The following is a 21,293-nucleotide window of genomic DNA, read 5'->3' as shown; positions in this document are numbered from 1 at the left end:
TATATTCTGGCCCCTTCTTTCTTAGTTCTGAAAAAGGTCTTGCTTGAAACATCAACTATCTTTACACTTCCACAGATGCTGCCTGACCTGTTGAGTTCTTCCAGCATGTTGCATGTGTTCCTATATAATAAAGCCTATGGTTGCACGTATAAACAAAGATTCCTAACATCTAAGGTTGGAATGAAGTCAAATATTGAGGGTGGTTTTAAAAGTCATGCTACCAAAGTAAACAGTTCCTCTATATACATTATGCCTCAGACTCTGATTTTTACCTGGGCTTTGTCAGACCAGCCAAATGACTGGACAGTCACATCTAGACGTTTGATCAACATCCTTCTGCGACACTCGTACTCACTGGTGAGAGCTTTATTTATCTCCACAAGGTTCTCCTGTGTAAAAAGATATTGCAAAAGTGAATTATTATCCATATGGAATTAAATCCATTAGTATGAGTATAGATTATATAAAACCACTTCAGCCTAGCAATGCTCAAAAAATCTGTTTGAATAATTGGCTTAAACAAGAATATATTTTCAAGCTGATTTTGTATGCAACTTTTATATCCCACTTGTAGCCCACTAAGGTAATGTTCAAGGGACCTGTGATACAGTTGTGGTTTAAAAACATAAGTAGTTTGAGGAGTAAGCCACTTGGTCCATCAAGCCTGCTCTGCCATTCAAGACATCTTTGCTGATCTGGCCTGGCATTCAGCTCTATCTAACTGCCTTTTCTTCTCAATTCTAAATTTCCTTGGTATGCAAAAATCTACCTAACTTGTGTCTTAAATATATTTAACAAGGTAGTCTCTACTGCTTCCCTGGGCTGAGAATTCCACAGATTCATTAGTCTCTGGGAAAAAAAAATTTCTACTCATCTCCATCTTAAATCTACTCCCCCAAATCTTGAAGCTCTGTCCCCTTGTTCTCGCCTCACTTACCATGGAAACAACTTATCTGCCTTTGTCCTATCTAACCCTGTCATAACTTTATGTTTTTCAATAAAATCCACTCATTCTTCTGAACGTTGTAATGGTATTATGCTTCCAAAACCTTTTCCATAATTAATATTACTTAAAGTTGTCATGCAAGGGGCCTTGATCTTGTTCCAATGTTACTTTGTACTTCACCTAAAATATGATCCATTATAAGACTGTCTAAAATGGTCAACCGGCACAGTGCCTTTGTCCTAAATTCTCAGAATATGCCATAAAATTGATTCTAATATTTCTACCTCTAAAAGTATCTTAAGTATATTACACACACTGATCAGGTTACAAAACTACATGAAGACAACATTCCAAAAACCAGACCGCCAGTATATCTTTTCTGCTTAAAGCACCCTGCTAGTGCTGATTCATTACAGTGCTTTTGATCCTCTAGTTTGAACATGTATCATTGAAAGAAACAGTTCGTGCACCCTTTGCCACAAAGGGTTTGTGAACTTGATTTTCTCCATTAATTACTCATAAAATGTGGTCTAATCTCCAAAGTCACAATAATAGACAAACACAATCTGCCTAAACTAATAATACACAAATATTTGTACTTTTCATGTTTTTACTGAACACATTGTTTAATCATTCACAGTCCAGGCGGGAAAAAAGTAAGTGAATGCTTGAATTGATAACTAATGGAGCCTCCTTTAGCAGCAATCACCTCCACCAAATATTTTATGTAGCTGATCAAATCTTGCACACAGGGGTGAGTTACTAAGTTTGCTGATGACCACAAAGGTTGGAGGTGCTGTAGATAGTCTGGAGGGTTGTCAGAGGTTACAGCAGGGCATCGATAGGATGCAGAACTGGGCTGAGAAGTGGCAAATGGACTTGAACCCAGATAAGTGTGAAGTGGTTCGTTCTGGTAGGTCCAATTTGAAGACAGAATATATATAAATGATGAGACTCTTGGCAGTGTGGAGGATCTGAGAGATTTTGAGGCCCATGTCGATAGGACACTCAAACGGCTGTGTAGGTTGACAGTGTTGTTAAGAAGGCGTATGGTATGTTGGCATTCATCAGCCGTGGTATTGAGTTCATGAGGTAATGTTACAGCTATACAAGACCTTGGTCAGACCCCATTTGGAGAACTGTGTTCAGTTCTGGTCACCTCACTACAGGAAGGATGTGGATACTATAGAGAGAGTGCAGAGGAGATTTACAAGGATGTTGCCTGGATTGGAGGGTGTACCTAATGAGAACAGGTTGAGTGAACTTGGCCTTTCCTCCTTGGAGCAACAGAGGATGAGAAGTGACCTGACAGAGGTGTATAAGATGATGAGGGGCACTGATCGTGTGGATAGCCAGAGGCTTTTTCCTCAGGGCTGAAATGGCTAACACAAGGGGGCATAGTTTTAAGTTGCCTGGAAATAGGTACCGAGGGGATGTCAGGGGTAAGCTTTTCACACAGAGAATGGTGGTGGGTGCATGGAATGCACTGCCAGCGGCGGCAGTGGAAGCGGATACAATAGGGTCTTTTAAGAGCTTCTTAGATAGGTACATGGAGCTTAGGAAAATAGAGGACTATGCAGTAGGGAAATTCTAGGGCATTTCTAGAGTAGGTTACATGGTCGGCACAACATTGTGGGCCAAAGTGCCTGTAATGTGCTGTAAATTTTTAGGTTCTATGTACTTCAGCTCACTGTGCAATGATCTGATCTATATATACAATATGCAAGACAAGCTTTTCACCGTATCTCAGTAAATGGGACAATAATAAACCAATTCTAATTTCAAATACCAATCCTTCCTGGACAGGACAAATTATTTCCAAAACATGTTGTCCTCAAGATGGCTACAGTATGGAAGGGATTGAATTGACTTTATTTCTTACATCCTTCACATACACGAAGAGCAAAAATCTTTACCTTACATCTCCGTCTAAATGTGCAATCATAATAATTTATAATAATTAGAACAGTCAATGTAACATAGAAATACACTCAAATCAGCGTGAGTTCATCAGTCTGATGGCCTAGTGGAAGAAGCTGACCCAGAGCCTGTTGGTCCTGGCTTTTATGCTGCAGTACCATTTCCTGGATGGTAGTAGCTGAAATAGATTGTGGCTGGGATGACGTGGGTCCGCAATGATCCTTCGGGCCCTTTTATCACATCTGTCTTTGTAAATGTCCTGAATCATGGGAAGTTCACAACTACAGATGCGCTGGGCTGTCCGCACCACTCTCTGCAGAGTCCTGCGATTAAGGGAGGTACAGGCAGTGATGCAGCCAGTCAGGATGCTCTCAATTGTGCCCCTGTAAAAAGTTCTTAGGATTTGGGGGCCCATACCGAACTTTCTCAACTGTCTGAGGTGAAAGAGGCGCTGTTGTGCCTTTTTCACCACACAACTGGTGTGTACAGACCACGTGAGATCCTCTGTGATGTGGATGCCAAGAAACTTAAAACTGTTTACCCTCTCAATCACAGACCTATTGGTATCAATAGGGGTTAACCATTCCTCCTGTAATCCACAACCAGCTCCTTTGTTTTTGTGATGCTGAGGAAGAGGTTTTTTTCTTGACAACACTGTGTCAGAGAGACGACTTCTTCTCTGTAGGCTACCTCGTTATTGTTTGAGATAAGGCCAATCAATGTAGTGTCATCGGCAAATTTAATTAGCAGATTAGAGCTGTGGGTAGCAACACAGTCACGGGTATACAGGGAGTAAAGGAGGGGACTTAGTACATAGCCTCAAGGGTCTCCTGTGTTGAGATGCACCTCTTTGCAGATTGAGTTTTTGCAAAGAGGGTAAGGAGAAGGATGCAAGTGTCTTTACTTCAGTTCATTCCCAGCAGATGTGCAGTATAACAGAGAAGTCTCTGATCTGCAGGCTATTCCCAAGAGCCACACACTGAAGCCGACATCAAGTGCTTCTGGAAGGTCATTAAATTGATGAAAAATGCCTTTTATTCTGCCCAAAACTTGTTGGTCTTCCAGCACAGTAAGAAGTCTCTAAGGAAAATCAATAGCTCTGTGGGCTAGAACCACAGTTAAGACTCCTTCTACCGTTACACATGGAGGGGCTGAGAGGGAAGAGGGAACCTATCAAATAATAAAAGGGTGCATCACCCAAGGGAGCCTCGTATTATGGTTTTTAAAAACAAACACTGCTGAATGTAATGACCATGAATGTAAAACAATTTTTTTGTATTTTTAAAATTAACAATAATGTTTATTTTTGAAATACATAAAAACAATACACGTCAGTCAGGTGTTCCACCTCCAGCTTCAGCTGCTCCAGAGAAAACAACCTAGCTTATCCAACCTCTCCTCATAGCACATACCATCTAATTCAGGCATTCTGGTAAACCTATTCTGCACTTTCTCCTAAACCTCCCCATCCTACCTATAATGGAGCAATCAGAACTTCCCGACTGTTGATCTTGATGCCATGAGTAATAAAGGCAAGCATGTCATACACCTTCTTTACTACCTTATTAATTTGTGCACCCACTACAGTACTGTGTAAACAGTTATATATACAGTTCTCTGCCCCCCTTCGCACTCCTAGTCCACAATAGAAACCCATATCAGAATTGGGTTTATATCATTCACGCATGTCATGAAGCATGTTTTTTTGCAGTAAATCAGTAAAATACATAAAACTATGTATTGGTCCCTTCATATCAACACTGTTAATGATCCTGCCATTACCCATCTACTGTCCCTTCACATCGATCTCCTAAAGTGCAACACATTACCTTTGGCTTGATTAAACCCTATCTGCCATTTCTTCACCCATATCTGCAACTGACCTATATTCAGTTGTATATCCCTTCACAATTTTCTATAGTATCCACAATGCTACCAATCTTTGTATATCTGCAAACTTACTAAACCACCCATACACCTTTTCATCCAAGTCACTTACATTGGTGCTAGAAAGTTTGTGAACACTGTAGAAATTCCTTTATTTTTGCATAAATATGATTTGAAAGGTGATCAGAGCTTCATGTAAACCCTAAAACTAGATAAAGACAACCCAGTTAAATAAATAACACACACATTATATGTTTATTTATTGGAAAAATGATACAATATTACATGTATTTGTTGGGAAAATTATGTAACTTTGTATGTAGAAGTATGTAAACATAAAGTATGTATTTTTCAGTGAATGGTGTGATCCTGTTATACAGCAATAACTTCAACCAAATGTTTCCAGTAACTGTTAATCAGTCCTGCACATCAGCTTAGAAGAATTTTAGGCCATTTCTCCTTACAAAACTGCTTCAACTCTGGGATGTTGGAGGGCTTCCTTGCATAAACTGCTTGCTTCAGGTCCTTCCACAACATTTCTATAGGATTAAGGTCAGGACTTTGACTCAGCCATTCCAAAATACGAATTTTCTTCTATTTAAACCATTCTGATTTTGATTTACTCTTGCCTTTCGCATCGTCTTGTTGCATAATCCAACTTCTATTAAGCTTCAGGTGACAGACTGCTACCCTGACATTCTCCTGTAAAACGTCTTGATAACAATTGTGAGTGCATTGTTCCCTCAACGATTGCAAGCTGTCCTCAAACCATGATGCTCCTTCCACCATGCTTCACAGTTGGGATGAGGTTTTGGTGTTGGTGTGCAGTGCCTTTTCCTTTCAAATATAGCAAAACATTTCTGTCAAAAAGTTCAACTTCATCTCATCTGTCCACAGAACACTGTCCCAGAAGCGTTGTAGAACATCCAGGTGGCCTTTTGCAAACATGCAACGTGCAGCATGTTTTTTTGTGGAGCACAGGTTTCATTCATGGTGTTCTTCCATGAATACCATTCTTGCTCAGTATATTTCTTATAGTAGATACATGAACAGAGACTGTAGCAGATTCTAGGGATTTCTCCCGGTCTTTTGCTATTACTCTTGGGTTCTTTTTCACCTCCTTCAGCATTGTACATTGTACTCTTGGTGTGATCTTTGCAGAATGTCCACTCCTAGGGAGAGTAGCAACAGTACTGAGTTTCCTCCATTTGTAGACAATTTCTCTTACTGTGGACTGATGAACACTCAGGTCTTTAGAAATGCTTTTGTAGCCTTTTCCACTTTCATGCATCTCTACAAAACTTCTAAGGTCCTCTGAAAGTTGTTTTGATGAAGGTATGGTGCACGTAAATAAATCTTTCTTGAGAAGTTTTTGCGTGTCTTTTTTATAGGACAGGCAACCCATACCTCTAATCTCATCTCATTGATTGGAACACCTAACTCCAAATAGTTTTTGTAAAAGGCATTACCCAGAGGTTCACATACTTGTTTTCCCCCCAATACATATAATATTGGATCATTTTTCTCAATAAATAAATGAACAAGTATAATGTTTTTTGTATTATTTATTTAATTGGGTTCTCATTATCTAGCTTTAGGACTTAAGTGAAGATCTGTTCACATTTTAGGCCATATTTATGCAGAAATAGAGAAAATTCTACAGCGTTCATAAACGTGTGTGTGTGTGTGTGGAGACAGAGAGACAAACAAGCAGCAGGGATCCCAGTATAAACCCCTGCAGAACACCGTTAGTCATGGTCCTCCAACCAGTGGTCCATAGGGTAGTAGCCAAGTTCCAGTGACCATTACACGATGGACATGCCAATTTCAAGTTCAAACATCCAAGTGGCCATGAATCACTTGCATTTCAATCTTCTGGATGAACTTCCCTTGTGGAACCTTGTCAAACACCTTACTAAAATCCACATAGGTAATATTCACAGCTCTGCCCTCATCAACCATCGTTGTCATGTCCTTGAAAAATCAGTAAGATATGACTTCACCTGCACCATCCCTAATTGAGCCAGGGTTGCCCAAATGCTCATACTTCCAATACTTAAGAATGCTCTTCAATAGCTTCCCTACCACTGACATGAGACTCGCTAGCTTCTAATTACTGAAGTTATCCTCATCTTCCTTCTTGAAAAACAGAACAACATTAGCTAGTCACCAGTTCTCTGGGAGCTCATCTGTTGCTAGAGAGGACACCAAGATCTTGGTCAAGGCCTCAACCTCTTGTATCTCTCTTAATCTGAAGTACAGCCCATCAGGCCCTCGGGACTTATCTACATTAATGCAGGTCAGATGAGGTGGTCTGACCTGGCACCGGACAGGCAAGACAGCCTTTGGGACTCTTGACCTATGACAATGCTATCCCCAGTTAAAACTATATTCCTCTTCTCTCCTCCCTCTTGAATGGCTTCCTGCACCATGGTGCCACAGTTCACTTTCTCGTCCTTCCTACAGTCCCTACTCCTATCTTCACAGGCAGCGAGAAACTCAAATCTGTTGGACAGGTTCCTATCATCAGCTCTCCAAATTCCCTTCCTGAGTCCTTTTCTAGCTGTTTTATTCCATGATCCTCAAGAGCCCTAACTGATATTAACTTCATAAACCTTATATATGCTTTATTTTTCTTCTTCACTAAATTTATCACTTCTCTCAATTTAAAGATCCTTTATCCTGCCATCCTTGCCCTTCCTTCTTACTGGTACATCCCGTACTCTTTATACACCGTCCGTTCCGTGAAAACACAAAAAGATGCATTTTTTAAATTCGTAGTATCTTATCCAATATAAACCAGGATACATCCATTGATGGTCATTCATGCCACTGCTGATTAAGAGATCCTGCTGTGTACCAAATAGCTGTAATGTTAATTATAGCAAATTTCATTCAAAAATAAGCAATTCTAATCAAAATAGTATTGTCTTTCCTAAGTGCAGTCCCTTACCCATTGTTCAGGACTTAGTGTCTTCTTCAGCAATGGTTGACTCATATGACTTTTGGGAACTTTGGAAATAATGTTTTTCATCTAGGAGAACAAAATATATTTATTAGTGATCTTACTACAGTAATGCATAACACGGTATCAGGAAAAACAAGTGCATTACTGACCTTTTCCTCTACAGGTTTAAATAACTGTGCGTCAGCAACACCTGATGCAGGATAAGGAAAGCCCAGCGTTGCAAAGATAGATTTAATTTCCCGAGAAATATCTTTGTTGCCTTCAGCTTTCGATACTGGAGATTTACACCGTATGATCCTGGCAGTTTGAAGCTCAGATGAAAGATATACTGTAGGCAAACATATTAAGTCAAGAGACCTCAATATTTCAATCTATTTAATAGGCCCACAGTTAAGATATTTGAAAAGGTTAATAAAAGAACCCAACCCTTTATCAACAGAAAATGATGCACACTCGGGTCAACCAGCATTTGTGAAAGAGGAACAGTAAATGTTTCAGATTAAAGACCATTTATCTGTCGAAATCCTGATTAAGGGTCTTTGATCCGAAGCACTAACTGTTTCTCTCCAAAGATGCTGCCTGAGCTGATGATTGCTTTCACCATTTTTAAAATTATTTCAGATTTCCAGCATTTGAGATTCTTCTGATTTCCAAATTATTATTTTCCATTGAAACGGAAATCATGTAATTAATGAATTATCTTTCATATATAAATACCGCAAATTAAATATTTAAAGCATTATTTAAATTTTGCTATGGAGACTAAAAACTCAAAATAAAATCCATGTTACACCAAGAAAGCCAGCTGACTTCGGTTAAAATGCTGATAAGTACATTTAAAAGATCAATATTTAGAACATGGAAAATCATAGCAGTCACCTTCGTCTAACATATTTTTAAAAAATCAAAGTATTTAGGCCTATTTATAACCATTTTTAGAGCTTGCTTTTAAATTCCTTCTTTGACCTCATAGGACATGTAAACAAAAATGTACAACAGCAGAAACTTACTGCCCTCTGGCTTGTTATGCCATTCATTTAAGTCATTGCCAATTTGCATCTCAGTTCCAACAACCTGCAATCCTTAATATCTAATGATAATCCATAAATTTTATATTTAGAGGACACAGACAACAATTATGTAAGTGGGGGAGGGGGATAACAAGACCAATTTTACAATGCCTGCTCGCATATAGAGTGATGTGAATATTCATGGTTTTGATGGTCGTAGGACAAAATGGCAGTGAAGCTTAACAGAAGATAAACTTAAAAGAGAATATGAAAGAAGAAAAATAATGAGATGTATGCAGATTCATAACTCTGAAAGGTTAAAGGATGCTCTAAGTGTGGCAATAGTTTCCATAAGAACTTTGCTTGCATTGTAAACAAGCCTGCAGGTTTAACCAGATTAGGAGCATCAGAACCAGAAAATATGTTGCTCTCCAGTCTCACCTCAGTGCAGCAGCTGTTTAGAACAGCTTTATGCACGAAAATCTTCAGATCACTTTAGCATTACTTGTGCCTCTGATTCTAGATTGAGAAAGACAGAATGGACAAGTGTTTCCTAGCCTAATTGTTATTGGAGAGTCATCATTGGATGCTGAGAGAAGGCAGAATCAATTTTAGACACAATCCCTCCACAGTAAAACATGCTGACACTCAATGTTCAGCCTGGAACTGACCTGATGGCCCACCTATTTAATAAGCCAATTTCTGTGTTGAATTTGAACAATTTAGCAAAGAATGACAAGCTAATATACAGCAGTACATTCTAAAGCTCCCTCAAAGCTCTCATTGTATTTCTATATCATGGTATTTTGGAGACACCTTGTGGTGTACCAGATAAGATCTGAATACTTTAAATGCACACAGCACAACATAACACCTAACAGCATTTACACTTAAAACTTACATCATTTATTTATTTCCTCAATATATGTTACATGTAATCAGTAAAATTCCATAAGATTCCAGTAACAACTCCTGCAAAAAAAAATACTTGCAAAAATATTTTAAGAATTTGGCTAAGTTGGAGTATAATAGCATAACTTACATAATAGTTTTAAGCAGTCTTCCTTCTTTTTTAGTCTCTCTTTAAAATCTCCTGACAGAAGTGTTGAATAGGGGCAAGACATTTCTTTTAGGAAACCATTAACCTCCAACAGAAAGCTTTCAATATCATCAGCACCTTAAAGAGCAAAAACCAGTAGAAATTAAACGGTATTGCAAATAACATCAGAAAACACATGCACATATGTTGATCAATATGAAGACACGTAGTCAAAATGCAAAAACAACTCAGGATATTTTGATCTATAAATTTCTACAAAAATCACTGCTGAAATTAGCAAGTCAGGCGCATTTATGGAGGAGAATAAACAGAGACCCTCATCAGATCTTAGCCCGAAATGTTGAGTGTTCATTCAGATGCTGCCTGACCTGTTGAGTTCCTCCAGCTCAAAATTTCCAGCATCTGCAGAAATTCATGTTTATCACTGCTAAAAGTAACTTCCTTATATCACATCGCTCTCATTTAACTAACTGACCTAACTTGACAGGTATCAAAATATTTAAATGTTTCTTTAATAAACTATGACAAATTTGGCACTTAGTTAGTTCAGTCACCAAACATTTAAACTCTATAGATCCCAGTGCATCATTTGACGAATTTTCAAGTAAAAAAGTGCATTTATCATAACCTTAGACATGAAGACTAATCTTTTTCATGGACATTCCTTTCAATAAACCAATCACTTGATATCAACAAAAATTGCTGATCCAAACCAGGTTTGCCTTTTTCTGGTTTAGCTTAATATCTTTCATTATTTGCTATTTTTTCTTTTCATTAATTGAATCTAAAGTTAAATGATGTCCATGGATGATCAGCCATGATCGTACTGAATGGCGGTGCAGGCTTGAGGGGCTGAGGGGCTGAGTGGCCTACTCCTGCACCTATTTTCTATGTTTTTATTTATCATAAATTTTAATATGGCTTTCTCTATTTTGTGTCCTAATCTTTTGGGATGTTATTGCCACCCACCCATCCAGCTATCACAGAGAAGGTGCTGCCAAGTCACTATCTTGAACTCTGCAGTCTTTCTGGTAACAGTATGCTTACGAGGAGTCCCACAATTCAAATCCAGCAATGGTGAAAGTAGATTGATACATATCTAAGCCAGAATAGTTTGCAGAACATGCAAGCAATTTATGTTTGAATGTACATGAAATCCATTTCTTTGCAAAAGAGGGTGCACATTTATGCTACGGCATATGCCTGGGTGAAGCTGCACTCATCCAGGCAGGTATTTCAATATACCATATGCATTTTGTAAATGGCAAAAAGACTGGCACTTCAGGAATTGAGTCAGCAGAAAATTCAGCCTCTGAACTGCTCGTTACCACCTGTATTTATGTAGTTGGTCCACTTTCGAGTTTGGATGATGGTGTCCCTCAGGATGGTGATGGTGGGAAATCAATAATGGCAAGATCAATAAATATTAAGGGTAAGTGGCTATGCTCGCTCTCATTCTAGAGAGAGGAAGAAATAATGCAATTGTGAGGAGGGCAAGACCCAGGGTTCTTGATTTTGTTTGTCAGATATATGGAACAGTGCATGATGCACTGGTACCCAGGTCAAGTAATCTTGCCAGTCATGCTTTGCACACTAACATCATTTAGATGTACATTTGAAGAATAGTCACAAACATCAGAAAAAGAATAGGGAATAAAATGTATTTTTAATGTCAGACAATTTAATAATAGCAAATATTGAATCTTAAAAAAATAAACAATATTAAACAATTTAATGAATAGACCTGAAAACTCACAATACCACTGATGGTCAAAAAGTCATCTCCATGCAGTGTCACAATCTTAAGTCAACTGATCAAAAATAAAGAAATAAGTTCTTAAAAAAATGACAGTATGATTTGTCCCTCGAGTGTAAGTTACCTTTCACTAAGATTTGTGTTTGAACTACCTACCTCTTGCTCTACAACTCTTACAAACCTTACTATCCATCACTTACATATTTCAACTTTCATTAGACCCAAGTAGATCACTTTGGAGGAAAAAGAATTTCTAGTTTCTACTGCCTTTCCACACACTGAACTCCACCTACCAGTTCTTCCTGCTCAATCTATCAAATACTCTTTCACAATTTTTCAGCTGTTATCTACAGAAATTACAGACCCATTTAAATTGGTGTCAACAGTAAAACTGAATATGGTATGAAGAACTGAGACTCTAGTACCAACCTCTGGAAGATAACATTAGTAACAATGAATAAATCTGAACGCACAGCCATTAATCCTATTGTGTATCTTACTATTCAATAAAGTCCCTCTCTTGCTAATGGGTTAACGGTCATTCCATGTCCTCTAATTTCTGTGCACAATTCCTTACATGGAATACCTTTTGAAGTAGGGTAAGTGGTATCAATTGATACTCTCTAGGTCAAATCTACTTGTTCTTTCTGATTGGTTTTCATTTGGCCAACTGCTCTGCCATACTGTCTTTACTGAAATTCATTTCCACACTTGCCCATTCACTGCTGCCCTACAAACCTCAGATGAATAAACTGCACCAATTTTTGATTTGTGTAAATCCCTGATTTTAAAATTCCTTCACACTGACAATTACATCTTCAGTTAGTCATAATCACTCTGGAATTTCTTACCCAAACCTGCCAACAGTAACACCCTCAGAATCAATGATATTTAATATTCTTTATATCACAAGTTAATGACAATTGATTCTTTCAATCTAAGGGACAATATTTCAATCGTGAATGCTGATTGAGAGACAATGAATTGGACAGCAACTGTTTGCCCACTTATAATTTTTTTTACTACTTTTGAAAATTACCAGAACATGGTGATTGGTCTATCTTTAGGACACTAATATTTTTAAATCAATATATCAAACAAGTTCCTTCCTCTGCTTATCAGTGGCTTTCCCTGAAATCTAGCAGTTTAACCATGTTATCCAACTGATACAAAGTATGAAACAAGTTTTACTACTTCTTGCTTTTCAAATACAGTATCAACTGCATGTACCTTACGTTGCCAATCTGTTAATGTGTCATAAACCTTTAGTATCAATCATGCATTTGTTTTTTAAAAAAGAGATACAGCATGGAACAGACCCTTCTGGCCCAATGAGTCGCACTGCCCAGCAACCCATCTATCTAACACGAGCCTAACCACAGGACAATCTACAATCACCAATTAACCTTCTAACTGGTCGGTATGTCTTTAGGCCGAGGCAGGAAACCAGAGCACCTGCAGGAAACCCATGGGCTCACGGGGAGAACATACAAATTCCTGACTCCAGAATTGAACTCCGAACTCCACTGCTCTGATCTCTAATAGTGTTGCACTAGCTGCTACGATTCTCTAATATAATTTTACATAACCACTACTACCATGCTCTTTATACTCTTGTTCCTCATTCTATTTTTTCCTCAGTTCATAGGATTTAGTTTTTTTTTGTATTTGCACATCTTGCTCGCTGTACTTTCTCTCACCTAACTTGGAGACCAAGAACCATGATATGAGGGTTTGTTCTTATTCTTAGCTCTATGGGAAATTTTGACTATATATGTCTGCCTGACCTTCCCCCACTTCATAGTTCAAAGTTTTTTTTGCAATTATTTCAGCTGTTATCTTGCAACCCATCCAGTAGTACAGCTCCTGCCAACCAGTATGACAAAAGCTCCAAGGAATTAAACTCTTCTCGATTATAAAGGCTCTTCACCCAAAAACCTTTTACTTTGTAGTCTGGATGTCCCTGTGCCCATTTGATTTAAGAATACTGCTAACAACATAAAATGTAGGAGCCTGTCATTTCAATGCTTTCTCAGGAGAGACTAGTGTTTCCTTGTTATTGGATGTAACAACTTCAGTGTTAAATCTATTGTATCAACTTCTGTTTAGATTAAAACCCAAGTACACTGTTATCATATTTAGCTTCTTTTCATTCAAATCTTCCAGTGCAATTTTGTTAAAATAATCATCAAATCTAAATGCTAAGAATCCAGCGGGAGCAGCTAGGACACATAGATTTAACCAATATGACCATATATAATGTAAATGGAGGCCAACATTCCAATTAAGAACATAATTAGCAATATTTCTTAAAAATATCAGACATTAAACAAGTCTATTGAGTTTTGTGTGATTTTTATTAGGATGGAGCAGGGGTTCCCAACCTTTTTATGCATTGGACCAATACCATTAAGCAAGAGGTTCATGGATGCCTCTTCATCTGAGAACACCTGGGACAGAGGGAAAGTAATGGAAACATGATACTTGAATAATACTAGACTGATGGAAGATGTACTTACTAGTAATACTATTTATACTTTCTTCCAAATTACATAACAGTTTTATCTGTGAAGATAACCATACACATAATTCAGTAAATTCTGAAGAAGATGGCCCAATCTCAACTGCTTTCAAAAGTGCTTCTTCTTCCAACAAGGGTCCATTGTACCTACATTTAAGAGAAAATAGACAGCTATTTAATGATTAATACAAGTAAAAATTGAGTATCAATGTGCAACTAAATGTACAATTAAAATTATCAGGAAGAATAATCACAACTTTATGGAAACATAGAAGTTGAGACTTGGATAGATTGGAAGAATGGGCAGAGAAGTGGCAAATGAAGTACCATGTTGGAAAGTGTATGGTTATGCACTTTGGCAGAAAAAATAAACGGGCAGACTATTATTTAAATGGGGAAAGAATTCAAAGTTCTGAGATGCAACGGGACTTGGGAGTCCTCGTACAGGATACCCTTAAAGTTAACCTCCAGGTTGAGTCAGTACTGAAGAAGGCGAATGCAATGTTGGCATTCATTTCTAGAGGAATAGAGTATAGGAGCAGGGATGTGATGTTGAGGCTCTATAAGGGACTGGTGAGACCTCACTTGGAGCACTGTGGGCAGTTTTGGTCTCCTTATTTAAGAAAGGATGTGCTGACGTTGGAGAGGGTACAGAGAAGATTCACTAGAATGATTCCGGGAATGAGAGGGTTAACATATGAGGAACGTTTGTCCGCTCTTGGACTGTATTCCTTGGAGTTTAGAAGAATGAGGGGAGACCTCACAGAAACATTTCGAATGTTGAAAGGCATGGACAGAGTGGATGTGGCAAAGTTGTTTCCCATGATGGGGGAGTCTAGTACGAGAGGGCATGACTTAAGGATTGAAGGGCACCCTTTCAGAACAGAAATGCGAAGAAATTTTTTTAGTCAGAGGGTGGTGAATCTATGGAATTTGTTGCCACGGGCAGCAGTGGAGGCCAAGTCATTGGGTGTATTTAAGGCAGAGATTGATAGGTATCTGAGTAGCCAGGGCATCAAAGGTTATGGTGATAAGGCAGGGGAGTGGGACTAAATAGGAGAAAATGAATCAGCTCATGATAAAATGGCAGAGCAGACTCGATGGGCCGAATGGCCTACTTCTGCTCCTTTGTCTTATGGTCTTAAGTAAAACTTGATCAAAATCCAAGGTCAAGTAAGTTATCAAAATTGATACGGCCACACTCAGATAAACTTCTCAATATTTTCAAAGCCAGTTCTTTCATTGATCTTGTGATTAGATCTTAGTAATGTTTGAAGATATTGTAAATGTTACCCAAGAAAATCTATTAAGTGAATACACCTAAATCATTAGCAAAAAAGGAGTATACTATTTACTCCTAGGAAGTGACAACAAAAAGAAATCTTCTCCAGTACTGCATACAAAGTTATTACAATTGCATAAAAAAATCATGATATACATCTAAAGAAACTTTAATGGAAATTTACTCAAAATTCAAAGTTCACAGTAAATTTATTATTAAAGTACAAATATGTCACCATGTGCTATCTTAAGATTCATTTACTTGCAGGCATTCACAGAACAGATACAATAGTATCAATGAAAAACTATACACAAAGACTGACAAGCAACCAACATGCAAAAGACAAACTGTGCACATAAAATAGATAAATAAATAATACTGAGAACATTAGTCGCAGAGTCCTTAAAAGTGAGTCCACAAGATGCGGTATCAGTTCAGAGTTGAAGTTATCCACATAGCTTCAGGAATCTGATGGTTGAATGGTAATACAGGTGTCCCCAGCTTTTCGAACGTTCGCTTTACGAAACCTCGCTGTTACAAAACACCTACATTAGTTACCTGTTTTCGCTAACAGGTGTTTTCACTGTTACGAGAAAAGGCAGGGCGCACCCCGAGCAGCCAAGCTCCTCCCCTGGAACTGCATTCTAGCCAGCATTGCTTAAACACGTGCCTGTGAGCATCTGTGCATTATGTCGATTTATTCTGAGCATCCATCAGCAAGATGAGTTCTAAGGTATCGGAAAAGCCTAAAAGAGCTCGTAAGGGTGTTACACTTAGTGTAAAACTAGACATAATTAAGCATTTTGATCGTGGTGAACGAAGCAAGGACGAAGTGAGTTTGGCTTGTGGAAGTTGATGAAGATGATGTTGAAGAGGCTTTGGCATCCCATGACCAAGAACTGATAGATGAAGAGCTGATGGAATTGGAAGAGAAAAGGATAGCAATGGAAACCGAAGGCAGTAGCGATCGGACCGGAAGTGAAGTTGTCCAGGAACTGAACGTGAAGCAACCGTGTGAGATTTTCGCTGCAATGATTGCAGAAAAATACGACTTTAATTTTGAAAGGGTACGTAGGTTTAGGGCATATTTGCAGGATGGTTTGAGTGCTTACAAAGAACTGTATGATAGAAAAATGCGCGAGGCTAAGCAGTCAAGCTTACTGTTGGTTTTCAAGCTTTCCACATTAGCCACAGCAGACGACGAACCTCGACCTTCGACATCGAGTCAGGCAGACATGAAGATGACCTGCCTGCCCTGATGGAAACAGACGACGATGAGATGACACCCCAGTGTCCAACCACCCCAACATCCGGGCCGCGGACTGACACCGGGCTGCGAAGAATGCAGCGGTAGCTGGGACACACCCAGAACATCTTTAAGAAAAAAGCCGAAATAAACAAGCTGATTAATTACGTGCCATGCAGCACCTAACTAATCAGGTTGTTTCTTAAAGTTGTGCTGGGTGCAGCCCGGCTACCACTGCACTACTGCATGCTTTGTGGATCGGTATCGGTCGGCGGCCTGGAGGTTGGGGACCACTGCACCACCCCAACCTCCGACGACTCAGCCTAACACACCATCATCAATGTGATCGGCGCTGCCTTCCTGATTCCAGTAAGTGATACTACACCGTACATGCATTATTTCTACATTATATAGGCTGTGTATTTTTATGTGTTATTCAGTATGATTTGGCAGCTTCATAGCTTAAAGGTTACTGGAGAGAGTGTTTCTGCTGAGAACGCTTACGCCGTGTTTCTGCCGAGAGTGTTTGCATGAGATTTTCACTACGGTGGACAGTTCGGCCATGATTGTAGAAAAGTATTTCTACTTTATATAGGCTGTGTATTTATCATATCAATCCTGCTTTTCCTATATGTTACTGTTATTTTAGGTTTTATGTGTTATTTGGCATGATTTGGTAGGTTATTTTTTGGCTTTGCGAACGCTCACAAATTTTCCCCATATAAATAAATGGTAATTGCGTCTTCACTTTACGACATTCCCGCTTTTGAACCGTTTCATAGGAAAGCTCTACCTTCCGATGGCAGGGGAAACCTGTAACTGTTCCTGAACCTGGTGGTGTTGGAGCCAAGGCTCCTGTACCTCCTTCCCAACAGCAGCAATGAGAAGAGAACATGGCCTGGACGTTGGGGGTCTTTGATGAAGGATGCTGCTTTCTTGCAATATCACCCATTGTAGATGCGTTCCATGGCGAGGAGGGCTCTGCTTTGCCTGTGATTGACTGACATACATCTACGATTTTTTGCAGGCTTTTTCATGCCTGGGCATCAGTGTTTCCCCACCAGGCCCTGATGCAACCAGTCAGGATACTCTCCACTACGCATCTATAGAACTGTCAATGTTTTAAATGACATGCCAAATCCAAGCAAATTTCTGATAGAGGTGCCATTGTCCCTTCTTTGTGATAGCACTTACGTGCTGATCCCAGGCCAGACCCTCTGACAGGATAACACCAAGGAATATAAAATTAACAACCTTTTCCACTTCTAATGCCCTAATGAGGCTTGAGTCATGGACCTCTGATTTCTTCCTCCTGCAGTCAATAATCATCTCTAATCTTGCTGATGTTGAGTGAGAGGTTGTTGTTGCAGTACCATTCAACTGGATTTTCAATCTCCCTCCTATATGCCCATTCATTACCACCTTTGATTTGGCCAACAACTGTGGTGCTGTCAGCAAATTTAAAACTGGCATTGGAACTGTACTTAGCCGTATAGGTGTAGTTTTTAGGCAAGTAGAGCAGCTGGCTTGTGTTGCACCTGAACAGGTGGTAAACAGCCCTGTGGTGCATCTGAACTGATGGTGATTGTGGACAAGATGTTTTTGCCAATCTGTACTGACAGTGGTCTGCAAGTGAGAAAATCGACAAAAACTCAGCTGCACAGGAATGTATCAGGGCCTAAGTCGTGGGAGCTTAGCAATTAGTTTTGAGGGGATGATAATGTTGAAAGCTGAGCCGTAGTCAATGAAGAGCATCCTGATATATGCATCTTCATTGCCCAGATGTTCCAGAGCTGAGTGAAGAGCCAATGAAATGGCACCTACAGTTGACCTGTTGTGTTGGTAAGCACACTGAAGAGGATCCAAGTCTCTCCTCAGGCAGGAGTTGACACGCTTCATGACCAACCTGAGAGCATTTCATCACAGTAAATGTAATTGCTACTGGAAAGAAGTTATTGAGGCAAGTTACCATTTTTTTCTTGGGTACTGGTATGATTAAAGCCTGCTTGAAGTAGGTGGATACCTCAGAATACCAAAGCAAGAGGTTGAAGATGTTTGCAACACTACAGCCTGTTGATTCACACAGGCCTTCATCACTCAGCCGGGTACTCTGTCTGGGCCAGAAGCTTTCAATGGGTTCACCTTCCTGAAGTCTCACATCAGCCTCAGAGGCTGAAATCACAGGGTTGTTGGTGGGGGGGGGGGGGCTTTGGGAGTATGTGAAGGTGCTTCTATGTTCTCTCGGTCAAAGTGAGCATAAAAGGCATTGAGCTGGTCTGGGAGTGAAACCTTTTTGTCATTTATGTTTGTAGGAAATGATGGCATTTAAGCCCTGCCATAGCTGTTGAGCATCCTTCTGTGATTCAAGTTTGGTTTTCACTTTGCCACTTCACTTCTGGAAAGGCTTTCGGGAGGTTAAACCTGGACCTCTTGTACTTTCCTGGGTCACTAGTCCTGAGCATGAAGTACATTAGCTGCCTAGGATCGCTTTTCTAAAATTTAACTTTTTCCTCCAAAATTTATATTTTGATGGCTTTCAATAGTTGAATCTTTGGTTGGCAAGCATACTTTTGAAAGCAATTTTAGCTTAGGCCTCCATTACCATTCTGTATGTACAACTTTGTTTTATTTTACGATACAGATATCTCTAACTGCAAGCAGATGAAAGTGTTGTGAAGCTGAAATACCAGCTAGCCAGCCCAGATTTTGCAAAACTGCCAGCATCTTCCCTGTGCAAGTACATTCAGGATGTCCAAAACCACCACACTGACTCCTCAGTAATGCAGCTTTTGCTGACTGTGCTCTGATACCATTGTGAGCCATAAACAGTGACAATTCACAAGTATAGACAACCAACACAATATGGTGAGGGGGGAAGAGGATGGAGTTATTTATTAACTTCTTTTCCCCTAAAAAAAATTGAGAGTGGATTTTATTCCACACATCTAAAATTTTGCATATTTACAAAATTTTGTAATGACAAACTCTGCAACTTCTTTAAAGAATTAGCATTAAATATGTGTCTAAGAACATTTGAATGGGGATGAAAAGTTGCAAATAGCCAAGGTCAGCATTGGGAAACTTATAAACAAGAGATTCTTCAGATGCTGGAAATCCAGAGCAATACACACAAAATGCTGGAGGAACTCAGCAGGTCAGGCAGCATCTATGGAAATAAACAAACAGTTGATGCTTCTGAAGGGGAAAAAGTAAAACAGTAAATGTTGCCTACTTCAATGAAGGGTTCATATTATGGAAAATCATGATTTGGACAGTTTTTCTGGAGTGCAACTCCTCAGTAATGCAAGGTTGTACCATACAATTAAGTGCTTTCCATTTTGTTCATAAGTATTTTTGATAACTGTCAATAATTAAAATAATTCAATTATTTGATTCTTGTAAGTTTTTATACCTGGTCTTGAAAAAAATCCTGATGTTGGCTAAGCAAAGTGGAATGGTTCACAGCTGTTAAAGCTTCCCCCTGACCTGCTTTGTGAGTAGGACTTGGTTTGCTCTCCATTCCCACGCGATGACATTCACCTTCACAGGACTCTACCATGATGCAGGATCTCTTCACTGGAATTTTGGCTGGTACTTTGCAGGAAGCTGACAGTGATGGATCTAGCAAAGCCTTACCACATAGGCCAATAATAGGAGGCAGAGGTGGCTTGGTGCTGACAGAAGCTTTTACACTACAGAATCTCTGAATGGTTGTGATTTTTAATGGTTGTGATTTTTTTTGGTTTTAACTGTTCATAAAGGCAAAGGTTATATATCATAACGAAGCAACTTCTATAAGACATGGAGACTGCAGATGTTACAAACTGGAGCACAAACCACTGAAGAAACTCTGAGCCAGACTACATTTGTAGTGGGAAATGGGCAGAGGGAGAAAGTGTGGGGGAAAGGGGTAATGGATGAGTTTTGGGGGGAAGATGATGGGGGGACAGAGTGGGGGGGAGAGAGGATGGAGGGGCGGAAACAAGAGCAATACATACTCGTGTCGAGGTCGGCACTAACACTGAACCAAACAGCATTCCTCTGCTGCAAAAGTCGTGAACCCCGTGAGTTTCCCGCCGCAAAGTTGAGGTGTGAGCAGAAGAGAAAGGGGTCCCCACCGGACACTTGTGCGGAGCGGCGGTGCAAGGGATCTGCAAATAGCGGAGCCACTCACCCTAGCGCATCGAGTGTGTCCAGGATGTCCGCCTCCATGGCGCGACCAACAAGCTCGAGTGCACTGCAGCAGCGGCTCAGAAACAAGACTAGGCCTTCGCCGAGCTCGCCACCCCCCCCGTCACTTCACCCCACCGGCTCCTTTCAAACCTCCTCCCGCTCCTTTGTCCAACGACGAGTGGCCGAGCGGAGCTACGCGCTGCAACTACGCCGTCCTCCCACGGTCGCGGCCCCTGCTGGTTGGAAGGTGCTGCGGTGGGCAGACTCTCCTCGTTTCAGACTCAAAGGTAACAGAGCGGAGCACTGGGTCTCAATTCTATTTAAAATTTCAGTTCGATGATACTGCGCTTGTTTTCATAAACGGTGCTCAGGTCAAGAGTACCTTCAGTTAGTCCTGACGAAGGGTCTCGGCCTGAAACGTCGACTGCGCCTCTTCCTATAGATGCTGCTTGGCCTGCTGCGTTCACCAGCAACTTTGATGTGTGTTGCTTGAATTTCCAGCATCTGCAGAATTCCTGTTGTCA

General features: G+C 39.9%; 1 protein-coding gene across 1 annotated transcript in view; it reads right to left on the bottom strand.

Annotated features, from left to right (window-relative positions):
- Positions 1 to 20,946, bottom strand: part of fam98b (family with sequence similarity 98 member B) — a 35,567-nt gene extending 14,621 nt beyond the window's left edge. The window contains exons 1-6 of the mRNA XM_063069307.1: positions 20,771 to 20,946; positions 14,067 to 14,215; positions 9,774 to 9,908; positions 7,871 to 8,049; positions 7,707 to 7,787; positions 273 to 389 (exon numbers count right to left, since the gene is read on the bottom strand). Of these exons, the coding sequence (XP_062925377.1) occupies positions 273 to 389; positions 7,707 to 7,787; positions 7,871 to 8,049; positions 9,774 to 9,908; positions 14,067 to 14,215; positions 20,771 to 20,808 (699 nt within the window). The 5' untranslated portion in view covers positions 20,809 to 20,946. The remainder of the gene's footprint in view (positions 1 to 272; positions 390 to 7,706; positions 7,788 to 7,870; positions 8,050 to 9,773; positions 9,909 to 14,066; positions 14,216 to 20,770) is intronic.
- Positions 20,947 to 21,293: the final 347 nt, after the last annotated feature.

The sequence above is a fragment of the Mobula hypostoma genome, chromosome 1 (assembly GCF_963921235.1).
Source record: "Mobula hypostoma chromosome 1, sMobHyp1.1, whole genome shotgun sequence".
NCBI classification, from domain to species: domain Eukaryota; kingdom Metazoa; phylum Chordata; class Chondrichthyes; order Myliobatiformes; family Myliobatidae; genus Mobula; species Mobula hypostoma.
Note: the sequence above shows the minus strand (reverse complement) of the source record. Positions and strands in the feature narration are given on the sequence as shown.